Source organism: Bubalus kerabau, chromosome 5 (assembly GCF_029407905.1).
Source record: "Bubalus kerabau isolate K-KA32 ecotype Philippines breed swamp buffalo chromosome 5, PCC_UOA_SB_1v2, whole genome shotgun sequence".
In the NCBI taxonomy this organism is placed as follows: domain Eukaryota; kingdom Metazoa; phylum Chordata; class Mammalia; order Artiodactyla; family Bovidae; genus Bubalus; species Bubalus kerabau.
The window spans coordinates 9,029,844-9,051,450 of record NC_073628.1 but is presented as its reverse complement, the minus strand read 5'-3'; the positions used below and the strand labels follow the sequence as shown (position 1 = coordinate 9,051,450).

General features: G+C 43.0%; 2 protein-coding genes across 5 annotated transcripts in view; one reads left to right on the top strand and one right to left on the bottom strand.

Moving 5' to 3' along the window:
* ATL3 (atlastin GTPase 3) overlaps positions 1-9,772 on the bottom strand; it is a 46,769-nt gene extending 36,997 nt beyond the window's left edge. The window contains exon 1 of one of the 2 annotated variants that reach the window (XM_055580996.1): positions 9,611-9,772. Coding sequence is in view for 1 of the 2 variants with exons in the window: in XM_055580995.1 (XP_055436970.1) it covers positions 9,276-9,321 (46 nt within the window). In the remaining variant the exon portion in view is untranslated. Of the gene's footprint in view, positions 1-9,275; positions 9,572-9,610 lie in introns of those variants that run through there. The other variant, XM_055580995.1, reaches the window with a different exon arrangement.
* A 6,322-nt stretch (positions 9,773-16,094) lies between these two features.
* The window catches only part of RTN3 (reticulon 3), a 64,342-nt gene continuing 58,829 nt past the window's right edge, over positions 16,095-21,607 (top strand). For 2 of the 3 annotated variants that reach the window (XM_055580991.1, XM_055580994.1), the window contains exon 1: positions 16,095-16,426. In XM_055580991.1, coding sequence (XP_055436966.1) covers positions 16,282-16,426 — 145 coding nt within the window. In that variant the 5' untranslated portion in view covers positions 16,095-16,281. The remainder of the gene's footprint in view (positions 16,427-21,607) is intronic. The other variant, XM_055580992.1, reaches the window with a different exon arrangement.

The following is a 21,607-nucleotide window of genomic DNA, read 5'->3' as shown; positions in this document are numbered from 1 at the left end:
ACATCCATTTTTCTCCTGCTGCTATGGTAATATTTTTAGCTAGGCATATAAATACTCAGAAGAAACACATTTCCAAACCAAGCCTGTATGCAGGGTATCACTAGTGCCTAAGTTTTGACTGGAAATGACACAGCAACTTTCAGATCATGCATCTTCCCCCTTCTTGCTGGTTAGATGCAAAAGTAGGAGCAAGTCGCCCTGGACCAGGCGTGTGAGGGTAACACCTCAGGAATATTAGAGCAACGAGACAGGTAGGGCTGAGGACTTAAGTGTTGCAAAACTGCCACTGCTGGCTCAGTTTCACAGGAAAGGAAAATGTCTCCCTTGCTTAAATCATTTACTTGGAGGGTCTATGAGAGACAGCCAAACCAAGTAACCAATACAGTAGTCCTCCGGACTCCACAATTAACTTCATGGCACTGGTTCTTTCCACTTCATCTATTAGTTCACTGAGCAATGTGAATTTCCAACAGAAAGCAGGCACACAACAAACAACTGCTAAATAAGAATGAATATGTATGTAATACAGTCGAAAGCTACCACTGTAAGGATGCAGGCGGTACTGTCAGGGCAACAGGCATGGAAGATAACGTTACCTGGACCATAAACAAGATAGAAAAATTCCGTGACAAAAAATATATGCAGTTGTATGCAATGACTTGCACTTCAAGAAAAGATGAAGACCACTAAGCACAGTTTGAAAAAAAAAAAAGATAAAACCTTTCCTCATCTCTTCCTCTTTCTGCCTATAGTAAAGTGAAAAGGAAGAGAACCGGGCTATATTTAGTTGAGGGAGCTGGGGAGATCCTGCATTTCTAACAGTATAGTAGGCACAAAGGACCTTAAAAGATCTCGGTTTGGGTCCACGTAAGGGAAAAATCATTTTGAACTACACACATCAATAATTCAAACAGAGGTGCTCACTTTTCACCATATCATCTTTATCTCTCACTTCCTAAGACAATAAAACTATATTATTGATCATCCAAGCAAAAATCTTGTTTTTAGGTATCATGTAAATGTCCTTTGCTCATTTATCTTTGCATCTCAGATCCTCCCAATCCCTTAAAGCCCTTAATCAAAACCTCAGGGCCCTCTCCTTTAGCCAGGCCAGCTTCCAATATTTCCTATCAGGTTGATCATTCAAGTCAACATCTCCAGAGTGTTGCTTTCAATTGTCACCTCATTCCCTAGGGCTGAACACCTTCATTATAGTACATAAACATACCATGACAGCAACTACGTATCAAAACTATCAAAAACATTTTATGGATTGATGGCTCAAAGCTAAAATCTTAATTCTGTAAGTCAAAGCCTTTCACCATTCACCCTGTTGCCTTGCTGCTGCTGCGTCGCTTCTGTCGTGTGCAACTCTGTGCGACCCCATAGACGGCAGCCCACCAGGTTCCCCCGTCCCTGGGATTCTCCAGGAAGAACACTAGAGTGGGTTGCCATTTCCTTCTCCAATGCATGAAAGTGAAAAGTGAAAGTGAAGTCGCTCAGTCGTGTCCGACTCTTAGCGACCCATGGACTGCAGCCTACCAGGCTCCTCCGTCCATGGGATTTTCCAGGCAAAAGTACTGGAGTGGGGTGCCATCGCCTTCTCCGCCCTGTTGCTTTAGTTTCTCTAATTCTTTATTCTCCTCATCTTCCCAGGTAAATTTATACTGCTCCTAGGAGAAAGTCAGGATCCAAGTGCTATTCTAATTTCAAAATTTCAAACATACAGCCTATTCATCTATTTGTTTCCACGGCCTGAAATGTGCCTTCCACTCGACTCCAGCAAACACTTGCTCGTCCTTCATCACTCACCTGCACCCTCCCTCGGGCCTGACCTCCCACCCAGTCCTCAGTCCACAGGGCTTGAATCCTTCCTCTCTCACCTCCAGAATGTAAGATCTATGAAGACAGAGAATTTTGTCTCTTTTGTTCAATGCTATGTCCCCGAAGAACCAGAACAGTGCCCATAGAGAGGAGACATCCAGTAAACATTTGCATAATAAACAAGCAAACTCCACCTTTTAGTCACAATGTGACTGTGGATAAACATCTAACCACTTGTAGTTCCATTTATTTATAAAATTAATACCATCTCAAAGCAACAGTGTCTGACACAAACTCCAAGCGTGCTCAGACACATTCGACTCTTTGCAACCCCATGAACGGTAGCCTGCCAGGCTCCTCTCTCTGTCCATGGGATTTCCCAGGTAAGAATACTGGAGTGGGTTGCCATTTCCTTCTCCAGGGGATCTTCCCAACCCAGGGATCAAAACCAGGTCTCCTGTGGCTCCTGCATTAGCAGGTGAATTCTTTAACACTGAGCCACCTGTGAAGCCCGTATGACACATATTATGGACTCAATCAAACGAACCTGTTTTCCTATTTCCCCTACTAGTAAATACTATTGGGAGGTGCTGGGGGAGGTTGAAGAGGGAGGGCACATATGTATACCTATGGCTGATTCATGCTGATGTATGGCAGAAACCAACACACTATTGCAAACCTATTATCCTTCAATTTAAAATAAATTAATTAAAAAAAGAATACTAGCACATACTATTATTCTACTTGGGGCTTCCCTTGTAGCTCAGCTGGTAAAGAATCCACCTGCAATGCGGGAGACCTGGGTTCGATCCCTGGGTCAGAAGATCCCCCTGGAGAAGGGAAAGGCTGCCCATTCCAGTATTCTGGCCTGGAGAATTCCATGGACTATATATAGCCCACGGGGTTGCAAAGAGTCAGACACCACTGAGCGACCTTCACTGATTATTCCACTCATTACAACTGTATATTGTAATGAGCTCCTGGGGAGTAAGGAAACTTGTCACGTTCAGGCCCCATAAATACCATAGAATAATAGCTTCTAGTATCATGAACACTGAACCTAACAGTACACGTAAAGAACTGCAGTAAAGTCAGTTTCTTCCCTTCCTCCTCCCAGTCTCCTTTCTGTCACTGTCAGCCTCCTTCAAGTCTGTCTTCATGCATTCATCTACCCATTCCCTTCTCATCACCTTGCCATCTGACTTTCCTCTCAGTCTGTTGAAACCATTCTCTAGTTCATCAGTGACCTCACCTGCCAAATGCAATAGGCCTTTCTTGATTCTCATTCAACCCTACACCTGTGATAAAACACAATGGCCCACAACTTCTAACACTTCTTAAAACCTTTGGACTCTACAACAGTGCCCACTCCTCCTTCCCTTCCAGCCTCTTTATCAACCTCTTTTCAGCCTGTGATGCCCACCAGTGCCCTGCTTTAGCCTTGTACAGATCTCATCCTCTCCCTGATTGAGCTCTCTGCTCATTAATTTCACTGAAACTCGCTCAATCGTGTCTGACTCTTTGCGACCCCATGGACTACACAGTCCATGGAATTCTCCAGGCCAGAATACTGGAGTGGTTAGTCTTTCCCTTCTTCAGGGGATCTTCCCAACCCAGGGATCGAACCCAGGTCTCCTGCATTGCAGGTGAATTCTTTACCAGGTGAGCCACAAGGGAAGCCCATTAATTAATTAATTTCACTGCACCCTCTATTTTGGTGATGCAACTTCATTAATTTCTAACCTGCACTTGGGTCCAAATGTGCAACTGCCTAAGGCATACATTCACCTGCATATTCCACCATTAGCCTACTCTCAGAGTCTCGGTGGAGTATTACATAGAAATAAATGGGTATAAGAGTCAGAGGACAAGTTCCTGTTCCAGTTCTCCCACTAACAACCTGTGTGATTCTGGGCATGTCCAGCCTTCAATCTCAACAGTAAAATGAGGCAAGATTAAACCTCTGCATATAGTATCATTAGTCATTTAGTATCATCAAAGTGAATCCTGCCAGCTACTCCACTCTCAAATCTCTGCCTTTCAGCCTCCACATCTTTCCTGCCTCATATGCAATGTACCACCAAACCCTATCATTTCTTCCTTCTGTAACTTCAGCTCCTGGTTTGGCAAAGATTGTTAAGCAAGTGAAAGAGTATGTAGAGGAGAGAGGCCTTCCCTAAGAATCAGGAAAGGCCAGACTTCAGGGCCCAGTTTCGTACTAACTGTAACAGCATAAGTAAATCATTTTACTTACCTATGTCTCAGTTTCTTCTACAAAATTAGGCACTTAGGTAAAGCCATTTTCCAGCTCTAAAATTCAATGCCAGTTGAACAACTGAAAATTTCCTGAATATCTAAATTGGCCAAACTTGTTACGGAACCTATTCATGCTTTGGTTTAACTTAAATCGTATAGGCCTGGCTAAAGAACAGAACAAAATTCATGATAAAAAAAGCAACTTGCACAGGAAGGACTCCACAAAAGACTTGAGGGTTTTTTTAAGGGCAAGAGACACCCTATTTGCAGTGAAATTACTTCCATTTCTCAGGAATCATACTGGAGATCTAACCTCCAGGGATGGTGCTAGAAAAACCTTTAAGTGGTAACCTTATATGCCTTCTCCCTTAGCAAAGTAATTATTTTCTAAGTTGACATTTTCTGAGTAACACTCACTTATATGAACAATTAATATTTGTTTAGTATATGAAGAGTTCATGAACAACAGATGTGACATTTTATACACATACAAAAGATATGGGCTGACCAGTCATATCTATCCTTAGTATACACTTTTTTTGGGGGGGACGCACCACAGAGCTTGTGGGATCCGTTTCCAGACCATCCGTTTACATTTAAGTAAACTTATAAACCTACGTTTAGGAAAAACTGAAGTTTAGTGAACTTAAAACCTAACTTTAAAAAAAAAGGTGACTGGTAAAACTATTATACTGCTAATTATTAGTGCTGTAAATAGCTCAAAGTAATACTGTATCAGTCATCATTTCAAAGTATGTAGAAATATTGAAAATATTTGGTAATTATAAAGGATTCCAATAATTGACATGGAAGTTTTTTCTAAGTACTTTTAAAGCACTGACTTAGCCTCTCCTTTTTAATACACACCTTAATCCAGATTAATCACTATGTTTAAATATGCTTATTTAATCGATGTATAACTGGACTCAGTGGACGTGAGTTTGAGCACTCCAGGAAATGGTGAAGGACAGGGAAGCCTGGCATGCCGCAGTCCGTGGGGTCGCAAAGAGTCGAACACAACTTAGCAACTGAACAACTTCACCAAAAGGACAGACATATAGAATGGCCGAAAGACTAACAAGTGAAATTAATATTATTAGGAAAGATTTGTAGAGACTATGCAAATTACAACACTAATTCTTTCCAGATTTCTGAATTTTTAAAAGGCAGAAGAAAACAACGTAGCAGCACAGGCTAAATAAATGCAGATGAGACGACTGAATTGTAAGTGGCCTTTCTGACCCTACGGAAAACATACATCTTAAGAAACAAGTTCACACATGTATACCTATGGCGGATACATTTTGATGTTTGGCAAAACTAATAGAATTATGTAAAGTTTAAAAATAAAATAAAATTAATTAAAAAAAAAAAAAGAAACAAGTTCTATCAGAAAAAGCATTATGGGGGAAAGAAGTTTAAATGCTCCTCAAATATTTGAAAACAGTGATAAACTCAACGAAACCAGTTATTTGGAAGCAATCACAATCGCTATTTCAGGGAATTCAGACAGAAGTTAGTAGATCAATCGATCGGTTTAGACCAGGGTTTCTCAGCCTCAGCACCACTGGTATTGTGGGTGAATAGCTCTGTTATGGGGAACTATCCCACTTACTGAAGGATATTCAGCAGCATCTCTCACCTCTTCTCACCAGGTATCAATCGCGCTCCCTCTTGATTGGGAGACCCATACATGTATCCAGGCATTGCCAAGTGTCCCAACCAGGCAAAACCACCCTGGGTTAAAAACCACTGGGGCAGAGCGAGCCTCATTCTCATCCTTACTGTCCAGAGAGTTCTGAAAAGCAAATCCTAACTATCCTTAAAGAAACAGCTCACTGAGCAGCATGCATGACTCAGGGTAAAGTTATGGCCTGAGTTTTCCATTCTCCTTTTGAAATACCACATTTTCTAAAGAGCAAAAGCAACACACCCAAAACCAGAAGCATACCATTTTCATGCCTTGTTTTTGCTGGCAGTCTTTTAAAGTTCCCAATTCACAGAGAACGCCAAAGAAAACACATCATCATATACAAAGGTACATGGAAACTCTCAGCCAACTCTAGAACTGCTGGGTGTGGCTCCTTTTTGCTGATGGTGGGAGTGCCTTTTGTCTCAAGGTAGTATATTGGTAGAGACACATATATTTCTAAGGTTGTTTCCATGAAAATACGATTTAAACACAACTCAGTAGAATACTAGGGGAAATTTACATTCTAATTAATTAAAAGGTTTACAAGGAAGATTATTTTCATCTGTCATAGAAAATTTTTGTATTTTAGCACAGGTAGTGGTTTGGTCACAAAGTCATGTCCAACTCTTGCAAGTCCATGGACTGTAGCCTGCTGGGCTCCTCTGTCCATGGAATTCTCTTGGCAAGAATACTGGAGTGGGTTGCCATTTCCCTCTCCAGGGGATCTTCCCAATCCAGGAATGGAACCCAGGTCTCCTGCATTGCAGGCAGATTCTTTACCTACTGAGCTATGAGGGAAGCCTCCACAGAATGCTTAGCACACACAATGCTGAACAAAAGCACTTTTTCTTAGTCAATTAAGAATTTTGCAGTGCTTCATGGACTTATGAAAATCAATTATGTCAGAAATGCAGAGACTGAATCTAAAAACGAGAAAAAAATCTTTTTAACAGAAAGAATTCAATATTCACCTTATTTGACTTTACCCTAAAAATAAGACCACCACCAAAATCAACCTGGTTAGCTGAAGGTTTTAATTATCTGTATTCCATTTGAATACGACTTTCTTAACTGGCAATATTTGATTTGGATTCCTCATCATTTCAAAACATAAAGAATTAATCTACTTCTCCCCTTTTTCACCTACTCTGTCTGTAAAATCTACTTTCTAATTTGTAATATACTTTAGCCTCCCTATGGACTGTAGGCTCTTCTTTTCATGGGATTTTTCAGGCAAGAATACTGGAGTAGGTTGCCATTTCCTCCTCCAGAGAATCTTCCCAGCTCAGGGATGGAACCCCTGTCTCCTGTCTCCTGCATTGCAGGCGGATTCTTTACCTGCCAAGCCATTTGGGGAAGCCCAGAAGAGTACCAACTCAATATAAAAATATTGACATTACAAATCATACTTCCTATAATGCAATAAATCAATTCAAATTAAGCAACCACCTATAGGGAAATTTGATTATTAATATAAAAATTAAATTGCTTGGGTTTTAGGAGCTTTTTCACTAGTGCCTGGCCCCTCAATGAGTTAAATCGGAATCTGTGAGTTAGCTCCAAGCATTGGCAGGTTTTAAAAACCCCGTTATTCTAAAGTCCCTGCAGAGCTGGGAACCACAGCTCTACAGCAACTAAAGGATTTTTTTTTTCCTTTTAACTAAAAGCTTTCCCATCATGTTTCCCCCTTGATATTTTTTAGAGAATATGCTCTTAGAATCTCAAAGTCAGGAAAATGTTTTAAAATTGAGACTAACTTTAAACTATAGCTGTGTTGTTTAAACAATTTCTCAATATGAAACACAAGGCCACAGAAATTTTAAAGGCATGCCTAGTCATGAGAGGTAAATTTTAAACCAATTCTCAAACAAGTTCACACGCCCTAGGGTGCCCTAATATTTCAAAGAAATATTAGACTATATGACCAAATTGTGAGTAATGGCTACCACTGAGGAACTGGGGAGGCAGAGAAGACATTACGTTTCTTCTTACAAGTCTCCATTATTTCATTTTAAATAATTAGTGAGTATATCTTTTATGACTTAGGAATCATGAAAATGAAAAAATGCATGTGCTACATCTTAGAAAACCAATTCTACAAAAGCCTATTCTAAACAGGGAAGCCTGGTGTGCTGCAATCTATGGGGTCACAAAGGATGGGACACAACTGAGCGACTGAACAAGCCCTGTTTAGTGAAAACTAAAACAATTATGCTAGCTCACATCATCACATTTCTTCTCTACTACTACTTTTCTTAACTTTATGACTCCAGTAAGACAGTAAATAACAGCTAATAAAACAACCTGCGCTGCGAACCTAATGCCTCATTTGGTAGAGATCTTCAGTTAAGCGTTTCCTTGACAGGTGTTAAAGCAGCAAGAGAGATTTCTACACTATGAGCTACTTTCTGTGGGGACTGAAAAAAAAGCACTCATTTGAAACTCAACACTGCAATGCTGAATACGTATCTTGGCTTAAAACTACATAGGTTTTGATTCTCCAAAAGCCAGCCAGAATGTGAAACCACGTTTTTGGTCCGTTAGTTCTTTTCTCTCCTTCCCAAAACATTCTACCCAACTTCGTGTTCAAATTTCAGGGCTGGGATTTATTGAAGAGACTTCAATGTTCTGTTGTTGCCTTTAGATTTCGCAAAGAAACGTCTGGCCTTTTCAACAGAACACGCAGCAAACAAAAATAAACTCAGGTAAAATGACAGATGAAATCAAAACCCACGAATTTATGGTGACCATCTGTTTTTATTTAATACTTTCACTATTCTTTATGTCTTCAAGAAAGCAAAAGAACGTATTGTACCACACGTACTAAAAGAACTTCTTAAAAATCAATTTAGGCCACATTCTATTATCTCCTTTAGGGAGATAAGTGTGGGTTGAAAATCAATCTTCCTAATACTTCTTGTAACTCAAGGTCGTTTGGATAAAAATAAAGTTTCCAACTCAAAGACACTTCGCAGCCCTCCACAGCTTTTTGAAAGGTTGAACAATACGGCATCTGTAATATTTTTTTCAGCTCCCTGGGCCCGTTGACAAGGCCAGAGCCACTCGGCCCGCGAGTGTGCGAAGCGCCCAGGCAGGAAGGAGACCGCAGCCAAGAGCGCCCAGCTCAGCCAGGGCGGGGCCGGCGGGGCGAAGCCTCGGAACGACGCCCCGGGACCACCGACCCTCGGGGCCGCCCCAGGCGGGGAGGGGAGGCGCCAGGCGGGCGGCAGCAGCCCCAAGGGGCACTAACAGTCTCCCCCGAGCGCAGGGCCCGACCTCCGAAGGTGGCCGAGGAAGGCGCCGCCCGTGCCCTACCGTCCCGACCCCGCGAGCAGCCCCTGGACCCGAAAAAGCCGGCCAAGGGACACCAAGGAGGGGCGCGCAGTCCCAACCCCGGGACGAGGAAGGGCTGCGGCGCGGGCGTGCGGTCTCCTCGGAGCTACAGCAGCGAGGGCGGTGGAGGTGGCCACAGAGCGGGCTCGGGGGAAATCGGGCGCCTCACCTGCTCCTCCCGATGCAGCCGCTACCGCTCGCTGAGGGGACAACATGGAGCCTCCGCCTCCAGCAGAAGCAGCAGGGGCGCAAAAAGGGCAGGGCTGGGGCGGGAACGAACCAGGCCCTGGAGGCGGGAAACGGGCGTGGCCTGGGCTCTAACAGAAACTAGCGAGGAGGGGCGCGCGAAGCCGCGAGAGAGCGAGAACACAGAGGGTTGGCATGGGTCGACCGAGGCGCAGCGAGCGCCTAGCCGACTGGGGCGGGAAAGCGCACGCGGCAAAATCCCGCCACCGCCCGACGCGTGTGCGCGTGCGCTGGAGTCAGACACTGGGTCTTGAATACCTGGGGCTGCGCACTGGGAGCAACGGTCCCTTGGGAATTGTAGCCCCTAGTTCTCTGGTTACCCGCCAGCGGTTCTCCTTTGGCGAACTCATCCGGGGCGGGGAGGAAGCGGAAGAGAGGGACCAGGATTGTCGCGGCTCTTCGACGACTGAACTACAACTCCCAGCAGGCCATGCGGGGAGAACCGAGCCGGCCAGTGGTCTCCGCCCAGCTTAGTCTTGAGGCCAGGCCCAGGTCCGAGGCCTTTGGTGGAACCGGCCTCGGACCCCTACCGGCCGCGTTTGAGAGGGTTTCGATGTTTAACGCTGGCCGGAGCCATAGGTAGGCGGCACTCTACCGTAAGGACCGAAGGGAGGCCTCAACCACGGATGACGTGAGCATCACTGGTTTTTTAAATGATTTTGACTTCACAAGGAGAGGAGGGCGTGACTTCATTATCACCATTACAGCTACTCCCGATATTCCTGTCTCTGCCCAAGCCTGATGGCCCACCATCGCTACTGTTAACAGCTAACATAAGAACTTCCAGGGAAAGTCCTTCCACTGGCTTTGTTCTTTCTAAGCTATGGCCGTATTTTGTAAACAAACCTCTGGCTTCCTGGAGCTTGTCTTGAAGTTGCTTTGGCAATGACATTCTTACTTAAACTGTATGGTAGATCAATACAAAACACGGTTCTCCAAAAATGCTTTTATTCACACTCACGTGTGATTGCAAAACTGGCAGTTGTCACAATTGAAGAATATTATTATTTTGGATTTGTTGGGGTAGGGACAGTTGTCTTGGGGGTAAGTAGCTGATGAGAGGCTAAAGTGTCTGTCGCCACCACCACCACCACCTCTTGCATCACCCTTGCTTCATTCACTTGACACATTATTCCACTTTCTTTCTTCTGTCTTACCTTTTATAACCTACCCAGAACCTCCTTCCAGCCATCTCTAGGCTGTGCGATGCCCTTGATCTGGGTTTCATTCCCGGAGTGATTAGGCCAGCAGTAAAGAAGTAAAGATAATTCTACCTAAACTTACCTAAAGAGGTCCTGTTTTGCTTTCTTTTCCCCTGCCCCTTCTGATTCTCTGCAAACTCTCAAGGTTATTTGAATACCTCCTCCAGGCATTATATGTGAATCTAGATTTAAGCTAAACTAACTGACCAACAAGAAACTAGATGTGAATATCAGGACAAGTGGTTACTGGGGTTTCACATTGCGCAGAAAGCAAGATGTTACACAAATCCAAGGCATGTGCAGCATGCTCAGAGAAAGGGGCCCGAGACTAATGACTTGTCACGATTGCAATAAACAATTTAAGAAGTTAAATTGAACATGGTGGTGATGAGCATATAGTGTTAGTCATTCAGTCATATCCAACTCTTTGCAACCCCATGGACTCCTCCATCCAGGAGGCTCCTCCGTCCATGGGATTTTCTTCTCCAGGGGAATCTTCCCGACCCAGGGATCGAACCTGAGTCTCCTGCATTGTAGGCAGACTCTACCATCTGAGCTATCAGGGAAACCCTTATATTCCCCTTCCCCATCCTTCTCTATAAGACTGCTCAACATCCAACTTCTGTTTTACTTTTCTTTTTGTTTGTGTCTTCCCATTAGAACATAAGTTACAAACAGACAGCAATTTTTGTTTGTGTTCACTGCTTGTATCTCCAGTGCCCCCAAACAGTGCCAGGCAAAAGTAGAAACTCAAGTACTTAAAGGATGAATAAAGAAAGTACATGTTACACGTAACACTACCCACTCTCTTTTTTTGTTCCTTTAATACTAAATATCTAATTTTTGCTTTTGAACAACATACCGTGTTCTAATTTGTGTTAGTCACTCAGTCATGTCCAACTCTTTATGACTCCATGGGCTATAGCCTGCCAGGCTCCTCTGTCCATGGGATTCGCCAGGCAAGAATACTGGAGTGGTTTGCCATTTCCTTCTCCACTATTCTATTTTAAGGCTTCCCAATAGAGATACATTGAAATGCACTCTGTCAGGAAGTGACAGCAAATAGTGACATTACATCTTGCTCAGTATAACATCATCAAGGTCAATGTCAGCACCTCAGCCTTCTGCATATATTGTAGAAGTTTTTGGCACTCGGAACAACACAATACAAATGATAGGTAGACTTTAGGATTAGTCCCAACTGAGAAAAAAACTCCTGTAAACAAGAAGCCTATTTTGTTATTACTGTTTCCTTCTCAAGTATTCATGGTTATCAAAACCCTGGAGATAAACAATATAGTATGACCAGAGGCTGAGCTTTCCTTGTGGTTTTCAAGAAGTAGATGACATATAGATATGTTTGAATGGTCAAGGCCACTGGCTTTGTGGTCAGACTGACCTGGTTCTGAATTCTAGCTCACTAGCTGTACAGTTGGGTTAGTTTACCTCTTTGAACTCATTTCATCATCATCTGCCAAATGATTTGAATACTCAAGCCACAGAGTCGTCATAGTTAATTAAATGAGATGTGTTTGGTAATTATGACTGGTGCATGATTAGTGCTCAAAAATTGGTAATTATATTCATTCTGGAAAAGCAAAACAAAGTCATAAATATTCAACATACTAAAGTATGTTACAAAGGACAAAAATAGCAAAATTGTTTTCTGCAATAATATCCACTGTGAATCAGGTTCCAAAGCTTTCCAAAAACAGAGTGTTTGTTATGTACCAGGCACAGTGCTAGGCAGTAATGCTGCCACAATACATAAGGCACATTCTTGTCCTCCAGAGACTCACAGCCTTGTGGGGTAAACAGGCGAATAAAATACCTTCACTCACTGTGCTGGGACACACTTCAGACTCCTCTCCTACCACCTACTCGCAGGATCCACATTTAAGCAACAGTCTAGGCACTCATAGGGACAGACTGGACAACTGGCATTCCCGGGTGTCATTTAAATACCTTACTTTGCTTGTGTATAAAATGAGGGAATAACTTGGTGTCCTAGTTTGTCAAAAGAAAAGTCAATCCTAACTCTTAGGCTGTTATAAGTTGAATATCAGGCCCTCAATATAGTAACAGAATAAAACCTCTAAATCTATCAGCTGCTTCGTTATTGTTAACTGCAATCAACAGCACAACTGTCTTAATGCCTCAAAAAGACACTAGAAAAGATCACTAGAATTTGCTGTTAAGGAAAGGAAGCACTATCATTTGTGTTAAAAAGGGTGTGTGTGTGTGTGCGCGTGCTCAGTCGTGTACTGACTCTGTGACTCCATGGATTGTACCCCGCAAAGGCTCCTCTGTCCATGGGATTTTCCAGGCAAGAATACTAGAATGGGTTGCCATTTCCTTCTCTAGGGGATCTTCCCAACTCAGGCATCGAACCTGCATCTCTTGTAGCTCCTGCATTGGCAGACAGATTCTTTACGAATACACTACCTGGGAAGCATTAAAAAGGCAGATAAGAATATAGATTTGGTATATTCACCTTTGCATTTGCCACAAAAAAGCTCCTAACAGCAGTTACCACTGTGAGTGTAGAGGGGGAGACCAGTGGGTACAGGGAGGTTAGTGATAGATTAAAACTTTATAGTATATATACCTTGGAGTATAAACATATATGGCATGTGAGTATATTAAATTTTTAATTAATTTTTTCCCCTTAAAGTCAGGAAAAAAAACTGATAATAAAATGACCTAGAAGACGAGATGGAAAATTAATTTTGTAAATACTGTCCTATAAAGACAGGACCAAGAAAGATTTCCCAGCTCAGTGCCTCGGCCGTAAAAATTGCTCAGCAGAACTCCTGAGAAATGGTCGTACTCCAGTGAGCACTCTAACAATTCCATCTGAGCCCTTCCCTGCCTGAAAAATTATACTGAATCCTCATAAGCCTTCATTCTTTGGGGCTCTGCTTCTATTTCTCCATACTCTGGCCCTGAAACATCTCCATTTTCTCTCCCTTTTGCCTCAATTCAAGCCCTTGGCTCTAGCCAACCTGGGCTAACTACACCCAAAACATCTCACACTTCTAAGCCTCCAGTCACCTCAGAAGGCTGTGTGGTCTTGTGTTGCATTAATGCAGCCTGTGGAAGGGAAGGGCAAGAGGGGATCAAATCTTGGCCAAGTGCTGCCAGACAAGCCAGCACTGAAGTGCATCATGGACTGGGCTGGGAGAAAAGCGTGCTTTTTTGTGTGATTGGTCTGCCCGGAAGGAGGTCTTATTGTATACCTGCAAAAAAGTACCGCATGGATTTACTTTGCACCATTCTCTCTTGCCTTTAAGGACCTCCTTACCACTCCAAGCTCCTATGTGACTTAATTTCTTCATAAAACCTCCCCAAATCACTATAACTCCATAGTGATTCCCTCTACTCCTAAATTCATACAATCACTTGTCATCTAATCACAGTGTTATAGTTTTGTGTTATTTGGGAGTTGTTTTGGCTGCTATTTAATTTGTATTTTGTTTTAACTTTATGTGACTATGTTCTAAGTCTCACCTAGCTTGTAAACTCAGGACAAACATATTTTTTGGATCCCTCCAGATTTCCCAGAATAGTGTCAAACACACAGCAAATGACCAGTAAACATCTGTGCAACAGATCAGGTACACAAATAACATCCCAACCAAGAGTCAGTCTCAGGAAAACGTACTGGTACAGCAGATGGAGCAGGAAGGAAAAGCAGCTTCAGGAACTGGACCGAGCACAAAGGCCTTTTTTTAAAACATATTTATTTGGCTTCATTGGGTCTTAGTTGAGGTACATGAGATCTTTAGTTGCAGCATGGGGGATCTAGTTTCCTGACCAAGGATCAAACCCAGGCCACCTGCACTGGGAACACAGACTCTTAGCCACTGGACCACCAGGGAAGTCCCCACACAAAGGCCTCTTGTGTAAAAAAACTGAAGGGTCTAAAGAGACCACCAAGACCACATCAGTGTCTCGATTTTTATCTTCTTTTCTCTCTTTCTAGATATGGAAATAGGGTTCCTTTCCAGGCAGGATCTGCAGATCCTAGCAACTGCTGTCAGAGTTAAGGACCAGCATCATTCATTTCCTTATCCAGCACCTAATAATATAAATGCTTAAAATTTATGTATTTATCAGAATGGTAGCTAACTGGTTTGATTATCATATTGGCTTGCATTTCTCTCTGTCATCCAAAGGACAAGCTGCTGCAGTATCAACTGATCCTTTAAATGCTAGAGTAAGATATTTGCCACAAAGTTATTTTGGGAAATATTCTTCTGTGCCTTTTTTTAAGAGTGTTTCAATGGCCAGAAGTTTTTTCTTTTTTTTTTTTCTCCTGTCTCGGCTTTACCTGACCTTAAAATCTGTCAAGGACAGATGTAGTTCACCGCCTGTTCTAGAAGATTTCCACTGGTCAGATTGCTTTCCCTCTCTGTGGCTGCTTGGCTGACTACTTCCCTCTTCATGAGGTTGCATCTTTACAGGATCTGCTGATCCTGCAACTGCCCTTGGGGTCATTGATTGCTGCTTTAGCAATAACAAGGCCTATAGCCTTGATTTTTATTACTCCTAGTCTACATTTCCCTTTTTAAAAGAATCATGCACGTTGCAAATCATTTGGCCAGTTGTAGGTAGAAAGAAGGCTTTGAATTTTGCAAGCCAACCAGAGAAGCCAAAAGAGTAAAATCCAGTATAAATTAGATAGTATCTGGTTTCAAATACAGTTTCCACTAAGGACCCCTTTTAGGCGACGAATAAATTCAATTATATGTCTTTTGTGCCATATTCTCAATTTTTAACCCCTAATTTTACATCCCATAACCACAGTCAGGCTGTTATCTTCTGGCTCATCTTTCTCATTAGTTTTGCTTTTTTTTTTTTTTCGTTCATGTCTTCTCTGTTAGTTATTCGACAGGGAACTGGCAACCTTGGGACCCAAGGTAGACCCCTTCTGGGGAAGAGTAGCGATAAGAACGTGAAGCAGGTTCTGCGGCTGCATTGCAATGTTATTGGAATCGTTTTTCATTCTGTACAGCATCTTTCTCCACCTACCAAATGGGAGATCGTACCATCTGTCCCTCATGGTGATGGGGTATTAGGATATATCCAGAAAAATCCATACATCACCTTGCACAGTGGGCCTACACTGTGGTTGTCACCATCGGAGTCACGAGTAGGAACGCATCAGACAAAAAACATCGGCTCTGGAATTTGTGGGAAAGATATGCTTCACTAATGGAAGCAAAAAGAAATTTCTATCGTTAAAACACATAATCAGCCTAAGCTAAAACAATCACAGAAAAATCCGTGGAGAAAGACTAAGGCGCAGGGCCCACCTCAACTTCGGCCGCAGTGATGGGAGGAGCTTGGTGTTTGACCACGCCCCCTGCGCCAGGTCCCCGAGGGGCGCCGCCCACCTCTCCAAGGGCCTTGGCACTGCGCGAAGCAGGTTTTGGCCCTCCTTCCCTGGAGGAGAGCCGAGGGAAGATCTTGCGCCTGCGCCCTGCGTTAGTGGGCGCAAGGCGACCGTCTCCACCCCCGCCCGAAGGCCCTTGTGCGCCTGCGCGGTCGCTCTCCCGCCCTCTCGCGGCGCTCGACTGAGTCAGTCAGTCCGTCGGAGTCTGTCCTCGGAGTAGGAGAGGCGAGGCGACTTTGGAGAGCCAGCTGCCGGATTATTTTCTCTCCCCTCCCTGCCTCCCGTCCCACATCTCTCTTCACCCCTCTCCCGCCTTTGCTCGTGCAGCTATGGCGGAGCCGTCGGCAGCCACTCAGTCCCCGTCCGTCTCTTCGTCGTCCTCCGGGGCCGAGTCATCTGCGCCCGGTGGTGGCAGCGGGAGCCCGGGAGCCTGCCCCGCCCTGGGGACGAAGAGCTGCGGCTCCTCCTGTGCGGGTGAGGCGCGCCGGGGGACCCCGACCTCGGGAGGGGGGCCCTAGGGGGTCAGGGACGGCACATCATCCTCGCGTCCTGGAGGCTTCAGCCCCCGGGAAGGAGCGTCTGGAAAATGGGCTAAGGGGGAGGGGGGTGACAGGTCTTGCAGGCGGTGAGGAAATAACGGGGTGTGGGGAAGACTGGGGGAGGGGAGATATTCCCGGGGGCGTTAACGCCGAGACTGGGCAGGTGGGCGCAAGACACCAGTGTAGCGGGGCGGGGGTGGGGGGGGGACTGGCTAATCCGTCCTCTGAACCCGGGTGATTTAGTGGAGGATTAGAGAGACTGAGAGGATCGGGGCAGGTTGGTGGTAGGAGAAATGCCCTGTTAGGATTTTGAGGGGATGGCGGTGAAAGGGTTGGGTTGCATTGCAGGTTTGCAGACAGGTGTTGACAGAACCAGCCGTTCATGGTTGTCTTCCAGAAAATATGGTTTTGTTTTGTTTTTTTCGGTTGCCCGTGGGGAGAATGAGGAAGTTTAATGGAAACACTGAAGCCGTTTTCTGTACTGTTTTCATCCGCCTTTAATAATTTTTGTGTGGCCAGACTCGGAATGCCCGATTTTTTTGAGGCTCGGAGGTAGAAGGAGGCGTGATGAGAATAGCTCAGGCAAGATTTGGGAGGGAGCTGCTGACGGTCCAAGATGGATCCGTGGCTGCATCTGCAACACAGCCTGCTCTTCACTGGCGCGGCGTGGGGGTGGGGACACGAGGTTAGCAGCTTATATTCTAGAAGAGAATAGATAGAGTCATGCCAAGCAGTCGACATGTTTTAATTCCATGCTTTTTGTCGGCTATTATTGATCGAAGTATAACAAAAGGGGGTGTTTCCCGCAGAAAGGGGGGAGGGGGAGAAAATTCAGACAAAGCAGGGGCTGGTGGAACCCCCTTCTCCTCGCATCTCTATGAAAGACTCGGAGGGAAGCTGCAGGCCGCTTTTAGTTTCCATTGTATACGCGTCTGCCTGCTGGCGGGAGCCGGCTGGCAAGCTCCCCTCGAGCGGAGATCTGCAGTGCAGATGCCTTCTTGAGGGGGAAAAAAAAAAGCACCATGAGCAGGTGGTGGTGGTTCTTAAAGGAACTCAGTCTTTGAAGAAGAAGAAAAGCTTTTTGTCGAAGGACCATAAGCTCGGGGGAGTACAGATAATTTTGCTCTTTATTTAGCTACCTTAAAGAATTTTGAGACGTTTTAAAATGCTTCATTGTCTGCTTTGCGAGAATCTTGCGTTGATTCTCTAAAGAACAAAATTTATCATAGCTTTCAATATATTCTCCAGGTGTTTTTCAAACAGTGGATTTCCACATAAATGCTTTGGTACCCGTTCGGATTTTCCAGTGTGGTTATGGACATTTCAGTAGAAACAGTTATCAGAGGAAGCTTCTGCAAGGCCAAGATGAGCTGTCCAGATAAAGGAATGAGGCAGCAAATTTGGAACCCCTGTCCCCTTTAAACCACTACCATTTCTCCTCCAAATTTTTGTGTTCTGGGCAAAGGTCCAGATGAACAGCAGCTTCCTTATATACTTAGCAACTTGGTGTTTTGGCTTTAATCACTTGTCATTGGTTATTCTTACGTTGTTGGCCCTTTTGTGCATACCTTTTGATTTTCTTGATTTAAAATTTTTGATACACTTGAAAAATAGATACTTTTGCCATCTTGAACTCTGATCCACTGCAAATATGTATTAATATTGTATAAAAATCATTAATACAGTTTTAGTGAGTTCAATGCAAGATCCTCATTTGTCAGGTCACTACTTGAAAAGTTTAGCTTAAGACACTGTAGTGCATAGTCAGAATTTCATTGCCAAAGCTCTTCCTCCTTGCTACATGTTTTCTCCATCTCTCAGAGGAAATGTCTTAGGCTTTTGCACCATGAAAATAAGATGAAGTTTGTTATTACAAAATTTGACTCATAAAATGGCTTCTTTAAAAATTTACCTTGATTGTTTTAAAATCTGTAAGGGTTAATGTCAACCTTTAGCTTCATTTTCGTTCACCAAGCTTCTCTTGGTTTTAGAAACTTACAAAAAATAAGAAGTTTTAAAAAAAAAGAGTAGGTGGTCACTTGATGCCTGCAGGAAACAATTGTGTCTTGACCTACCTGTTCAGTAACAAATTTTAAGATTTAGTTTCTAATTAAAAGTGATCAGTGATAGCGCTCCCCCATCCAGCGCATTCAGTGTTAGCGCAGCTGGCAGTGACGTATAGAGAAGGTCAGGAGCCAGGATTGCCTTCCCAGATTTCTGCCTTTGAAAAACAACAAAGATTTCACAGGTAGAAATTTGAGGTTGAGGTGAAAGATACATAAATAATTAGTATTCTTTTTAGGATGAGGGTTGCCTTATTAGATATCAAGTATAGATACCTGTCTATTGCCTGAACTTTAAAAGTGGTTTAATAGTTTACTGTCTATAGCCTTTGAAATTCTTTTTTTTTTTTTTTAATTTTTAAACTTTACATAATTGTATTAGTTTTGCCAAATATCAAAATGAATCCGCTGAAATTCTTTAACTTGATAGAGACTGTTCTTTATTATTGCTCTGAAAATCATGGTGCCAAAATAAAGCTACATTTCTTGTATCTGTTCATGGAAGTTAGCTCAAAGCAAAAAAACAGCTTGGACAACTAAAAATACACACACACACACACACACACACACACGTTTTTGCTTTAATTACTTCTTTCCTCACTCGTGAAACTGAGTTGTTCCCTGTACTTTTTATGGCTTCATTTTTACACTTTGTTCTAACATATCAGTCAATCACGATTATGTAATTTGTATTTTCAGTCTTAAGTAAAAAAAAAACTCTTGACTACCTACCTGTTCAGCACTGAAGTCTGTATTGTACACATGTCAGATTAGCAGTGAGTGTGTAATATGGTGATAAACACACAGACTTGAGTCCCAGAGATACCTATATTTCAGTCCTGTCTATGCTTATTGACCATATGACCTTGTGCACATCCTAAGTCTCAGGAATGTGACCTAGACAAATTTGCTGCCCTTAAATCCTAACTTTTATTGAATAACAAAGATTTAAAATATATAGATACAAAGAACAATTGAATAAGAAGTGAGAAATCATGAATCTTCCTCACAGTAAAGGTTGCTCTTATACTTTGTTCTTCTTTATAAAAGTGAATTGGTTTTTTCAGCTTTTGACCCCTCATATTTATAAGAGCTGCCACTCTTTTCACCCAACTGACCTGTTAAAGAAGTTGGGGGTGCAGCCAAGATGTTTCATAGGTCGCTTGGCATCAGTATGCTAAGATATTTTCTGCAGCATGCTGACCATAAGTATAGTTACGATACGTTATAAAACTCCTGTGAGTGGAAGCAAGAGGACAGGAAAGGGCAAGAACGGTCATGTAGTATGGTTCACAAATGCTTGTTGATTTGAATGGTTTTTATTCCCCGGGAATAGAAGATATCTTTTAATGCTGTTTTCTTTTAGAGTCAGATTCACAAATAATTTAACCACTCTGATCAAACAAACCAGTCCACATATATTTAACACTTACACCTTCCTTAAATTGAAATCTCTAAGGAGTTGTTTATGTAGTAGTTGGTAAGAGCATCGGTGCTTTTATTTTTATTATTTTAGAGATGGTCTGTAAACAAAATGAAACTAATATTATCGCTTTTATTGTATTCTGTGGTGGTGGTGTTGTCCAGTCCCTCATTCATGTCCCACTGTTTTCTGTGATGAGGAAATTATGTATCCTTACTGATACAGTAGTCACCTGTTTAATCCTGTGCAGTTTATAAGCATCTGTAAATGAAGCTTGGTAGTGAAGGAATTGGTGACGTGTCATTGAAGGGCAGAAGGAACATTAAGGTTTCCAGTTTTGTGTGAGCCAAGACATTGTTCTGTAGAAGGGCACTTCGCTTTAGACTAGACATAAACCTACAACTACCATTTTTGTAATTCTGAGCAGAATTACAAAAGCTCCAAATAAATGATTAACTATGTGTATTTGTTGTATGTACATACCTTACAGTCTGTGTCCAACTTTATTGTTAATGATGAATTTATAGCTGCCTCCTTAATTGTACAGACTTATGAAATATAAATTTTGTAATATAACTTTTTAGATGAAAATTACCAAGTTGATACTACGTTCATATGATTTAAGTCATTCAGGAGTTGCACAGGAGACCGACTGAAGTTTTATCCCATTTATTTATAACAGCTCTTCTAGAATTATTTTGGATCGTTGGGTATGTTATAGGTGTTTTTGTGGCACTGTGCTGTGTGTGCTTAGTCACTCAATAGCGTCAGTTCAGTTCGGACTCTTTGCAACCCTATGGACCGTAGCCTGCCAGGCTCCTCCATCCATGGGATCCTCAGCAAGAATGCTGGAGTGGGTTGCCATGCCCTCCTCCAGGGGATCTTCCCAACCCAGAGATTGAACCTAGGTCTCCCACATTGCACACAATGGATTCTTTACTGTCTAAGCCACAGGGAAGTCCCCAGGTGGCACTAGTGGAAAAGAACCTGCCTGCCAGTGCAGGGCACTTAAGAGGTGCTGGTTCTATCCCTGGATTGGGAAGATCCGCTGGAAAAGAGAACGGCAACCTACTCCAGTATTCTTGCCTGGAGAATCCCATGGACAGAGGAGCCTGGCAGGCTACGGTCTGTGGGGTTGCAAAGAGTCAAACAACTGAAGCAACTTAGCATGCTCGCATGTATATTAAGTAAATTTAGCTGTAATCAGTATTGCTTATGATTGCATCATTGCAGTGTTTTACTACATATCTGTGACTAGTAACATCTGTTACTAGAGTAGGACATGTTACTGTGTAATACAGAAATTTCAGAGAAAATCCCCTTATTTATTACTTTTCTTTTTTTGGTTGTACTCCACCACTTGCGGGAATCTTAGTTCCTCAGCCCAGGGGCTGAACCCATGCCATGGCAGTGAAAGCACTGAATCTTAACCAGTGGCCCACTGGGGAGCTCCTGCAGAAAATCCCTTTAAATACTTCATAGGATTTGTGTTTCTGTTTTACATTTTGTGATAGGGTAATTGTTATCAGTTAGCTTCCTCTTGTGATGGTCTCTTTAAATTTCAAAGAAATATTCTTACCTGTTTTTTCCAGTCTGTTGGTTCAGTTTTCCTCATAAGCATATCATCATA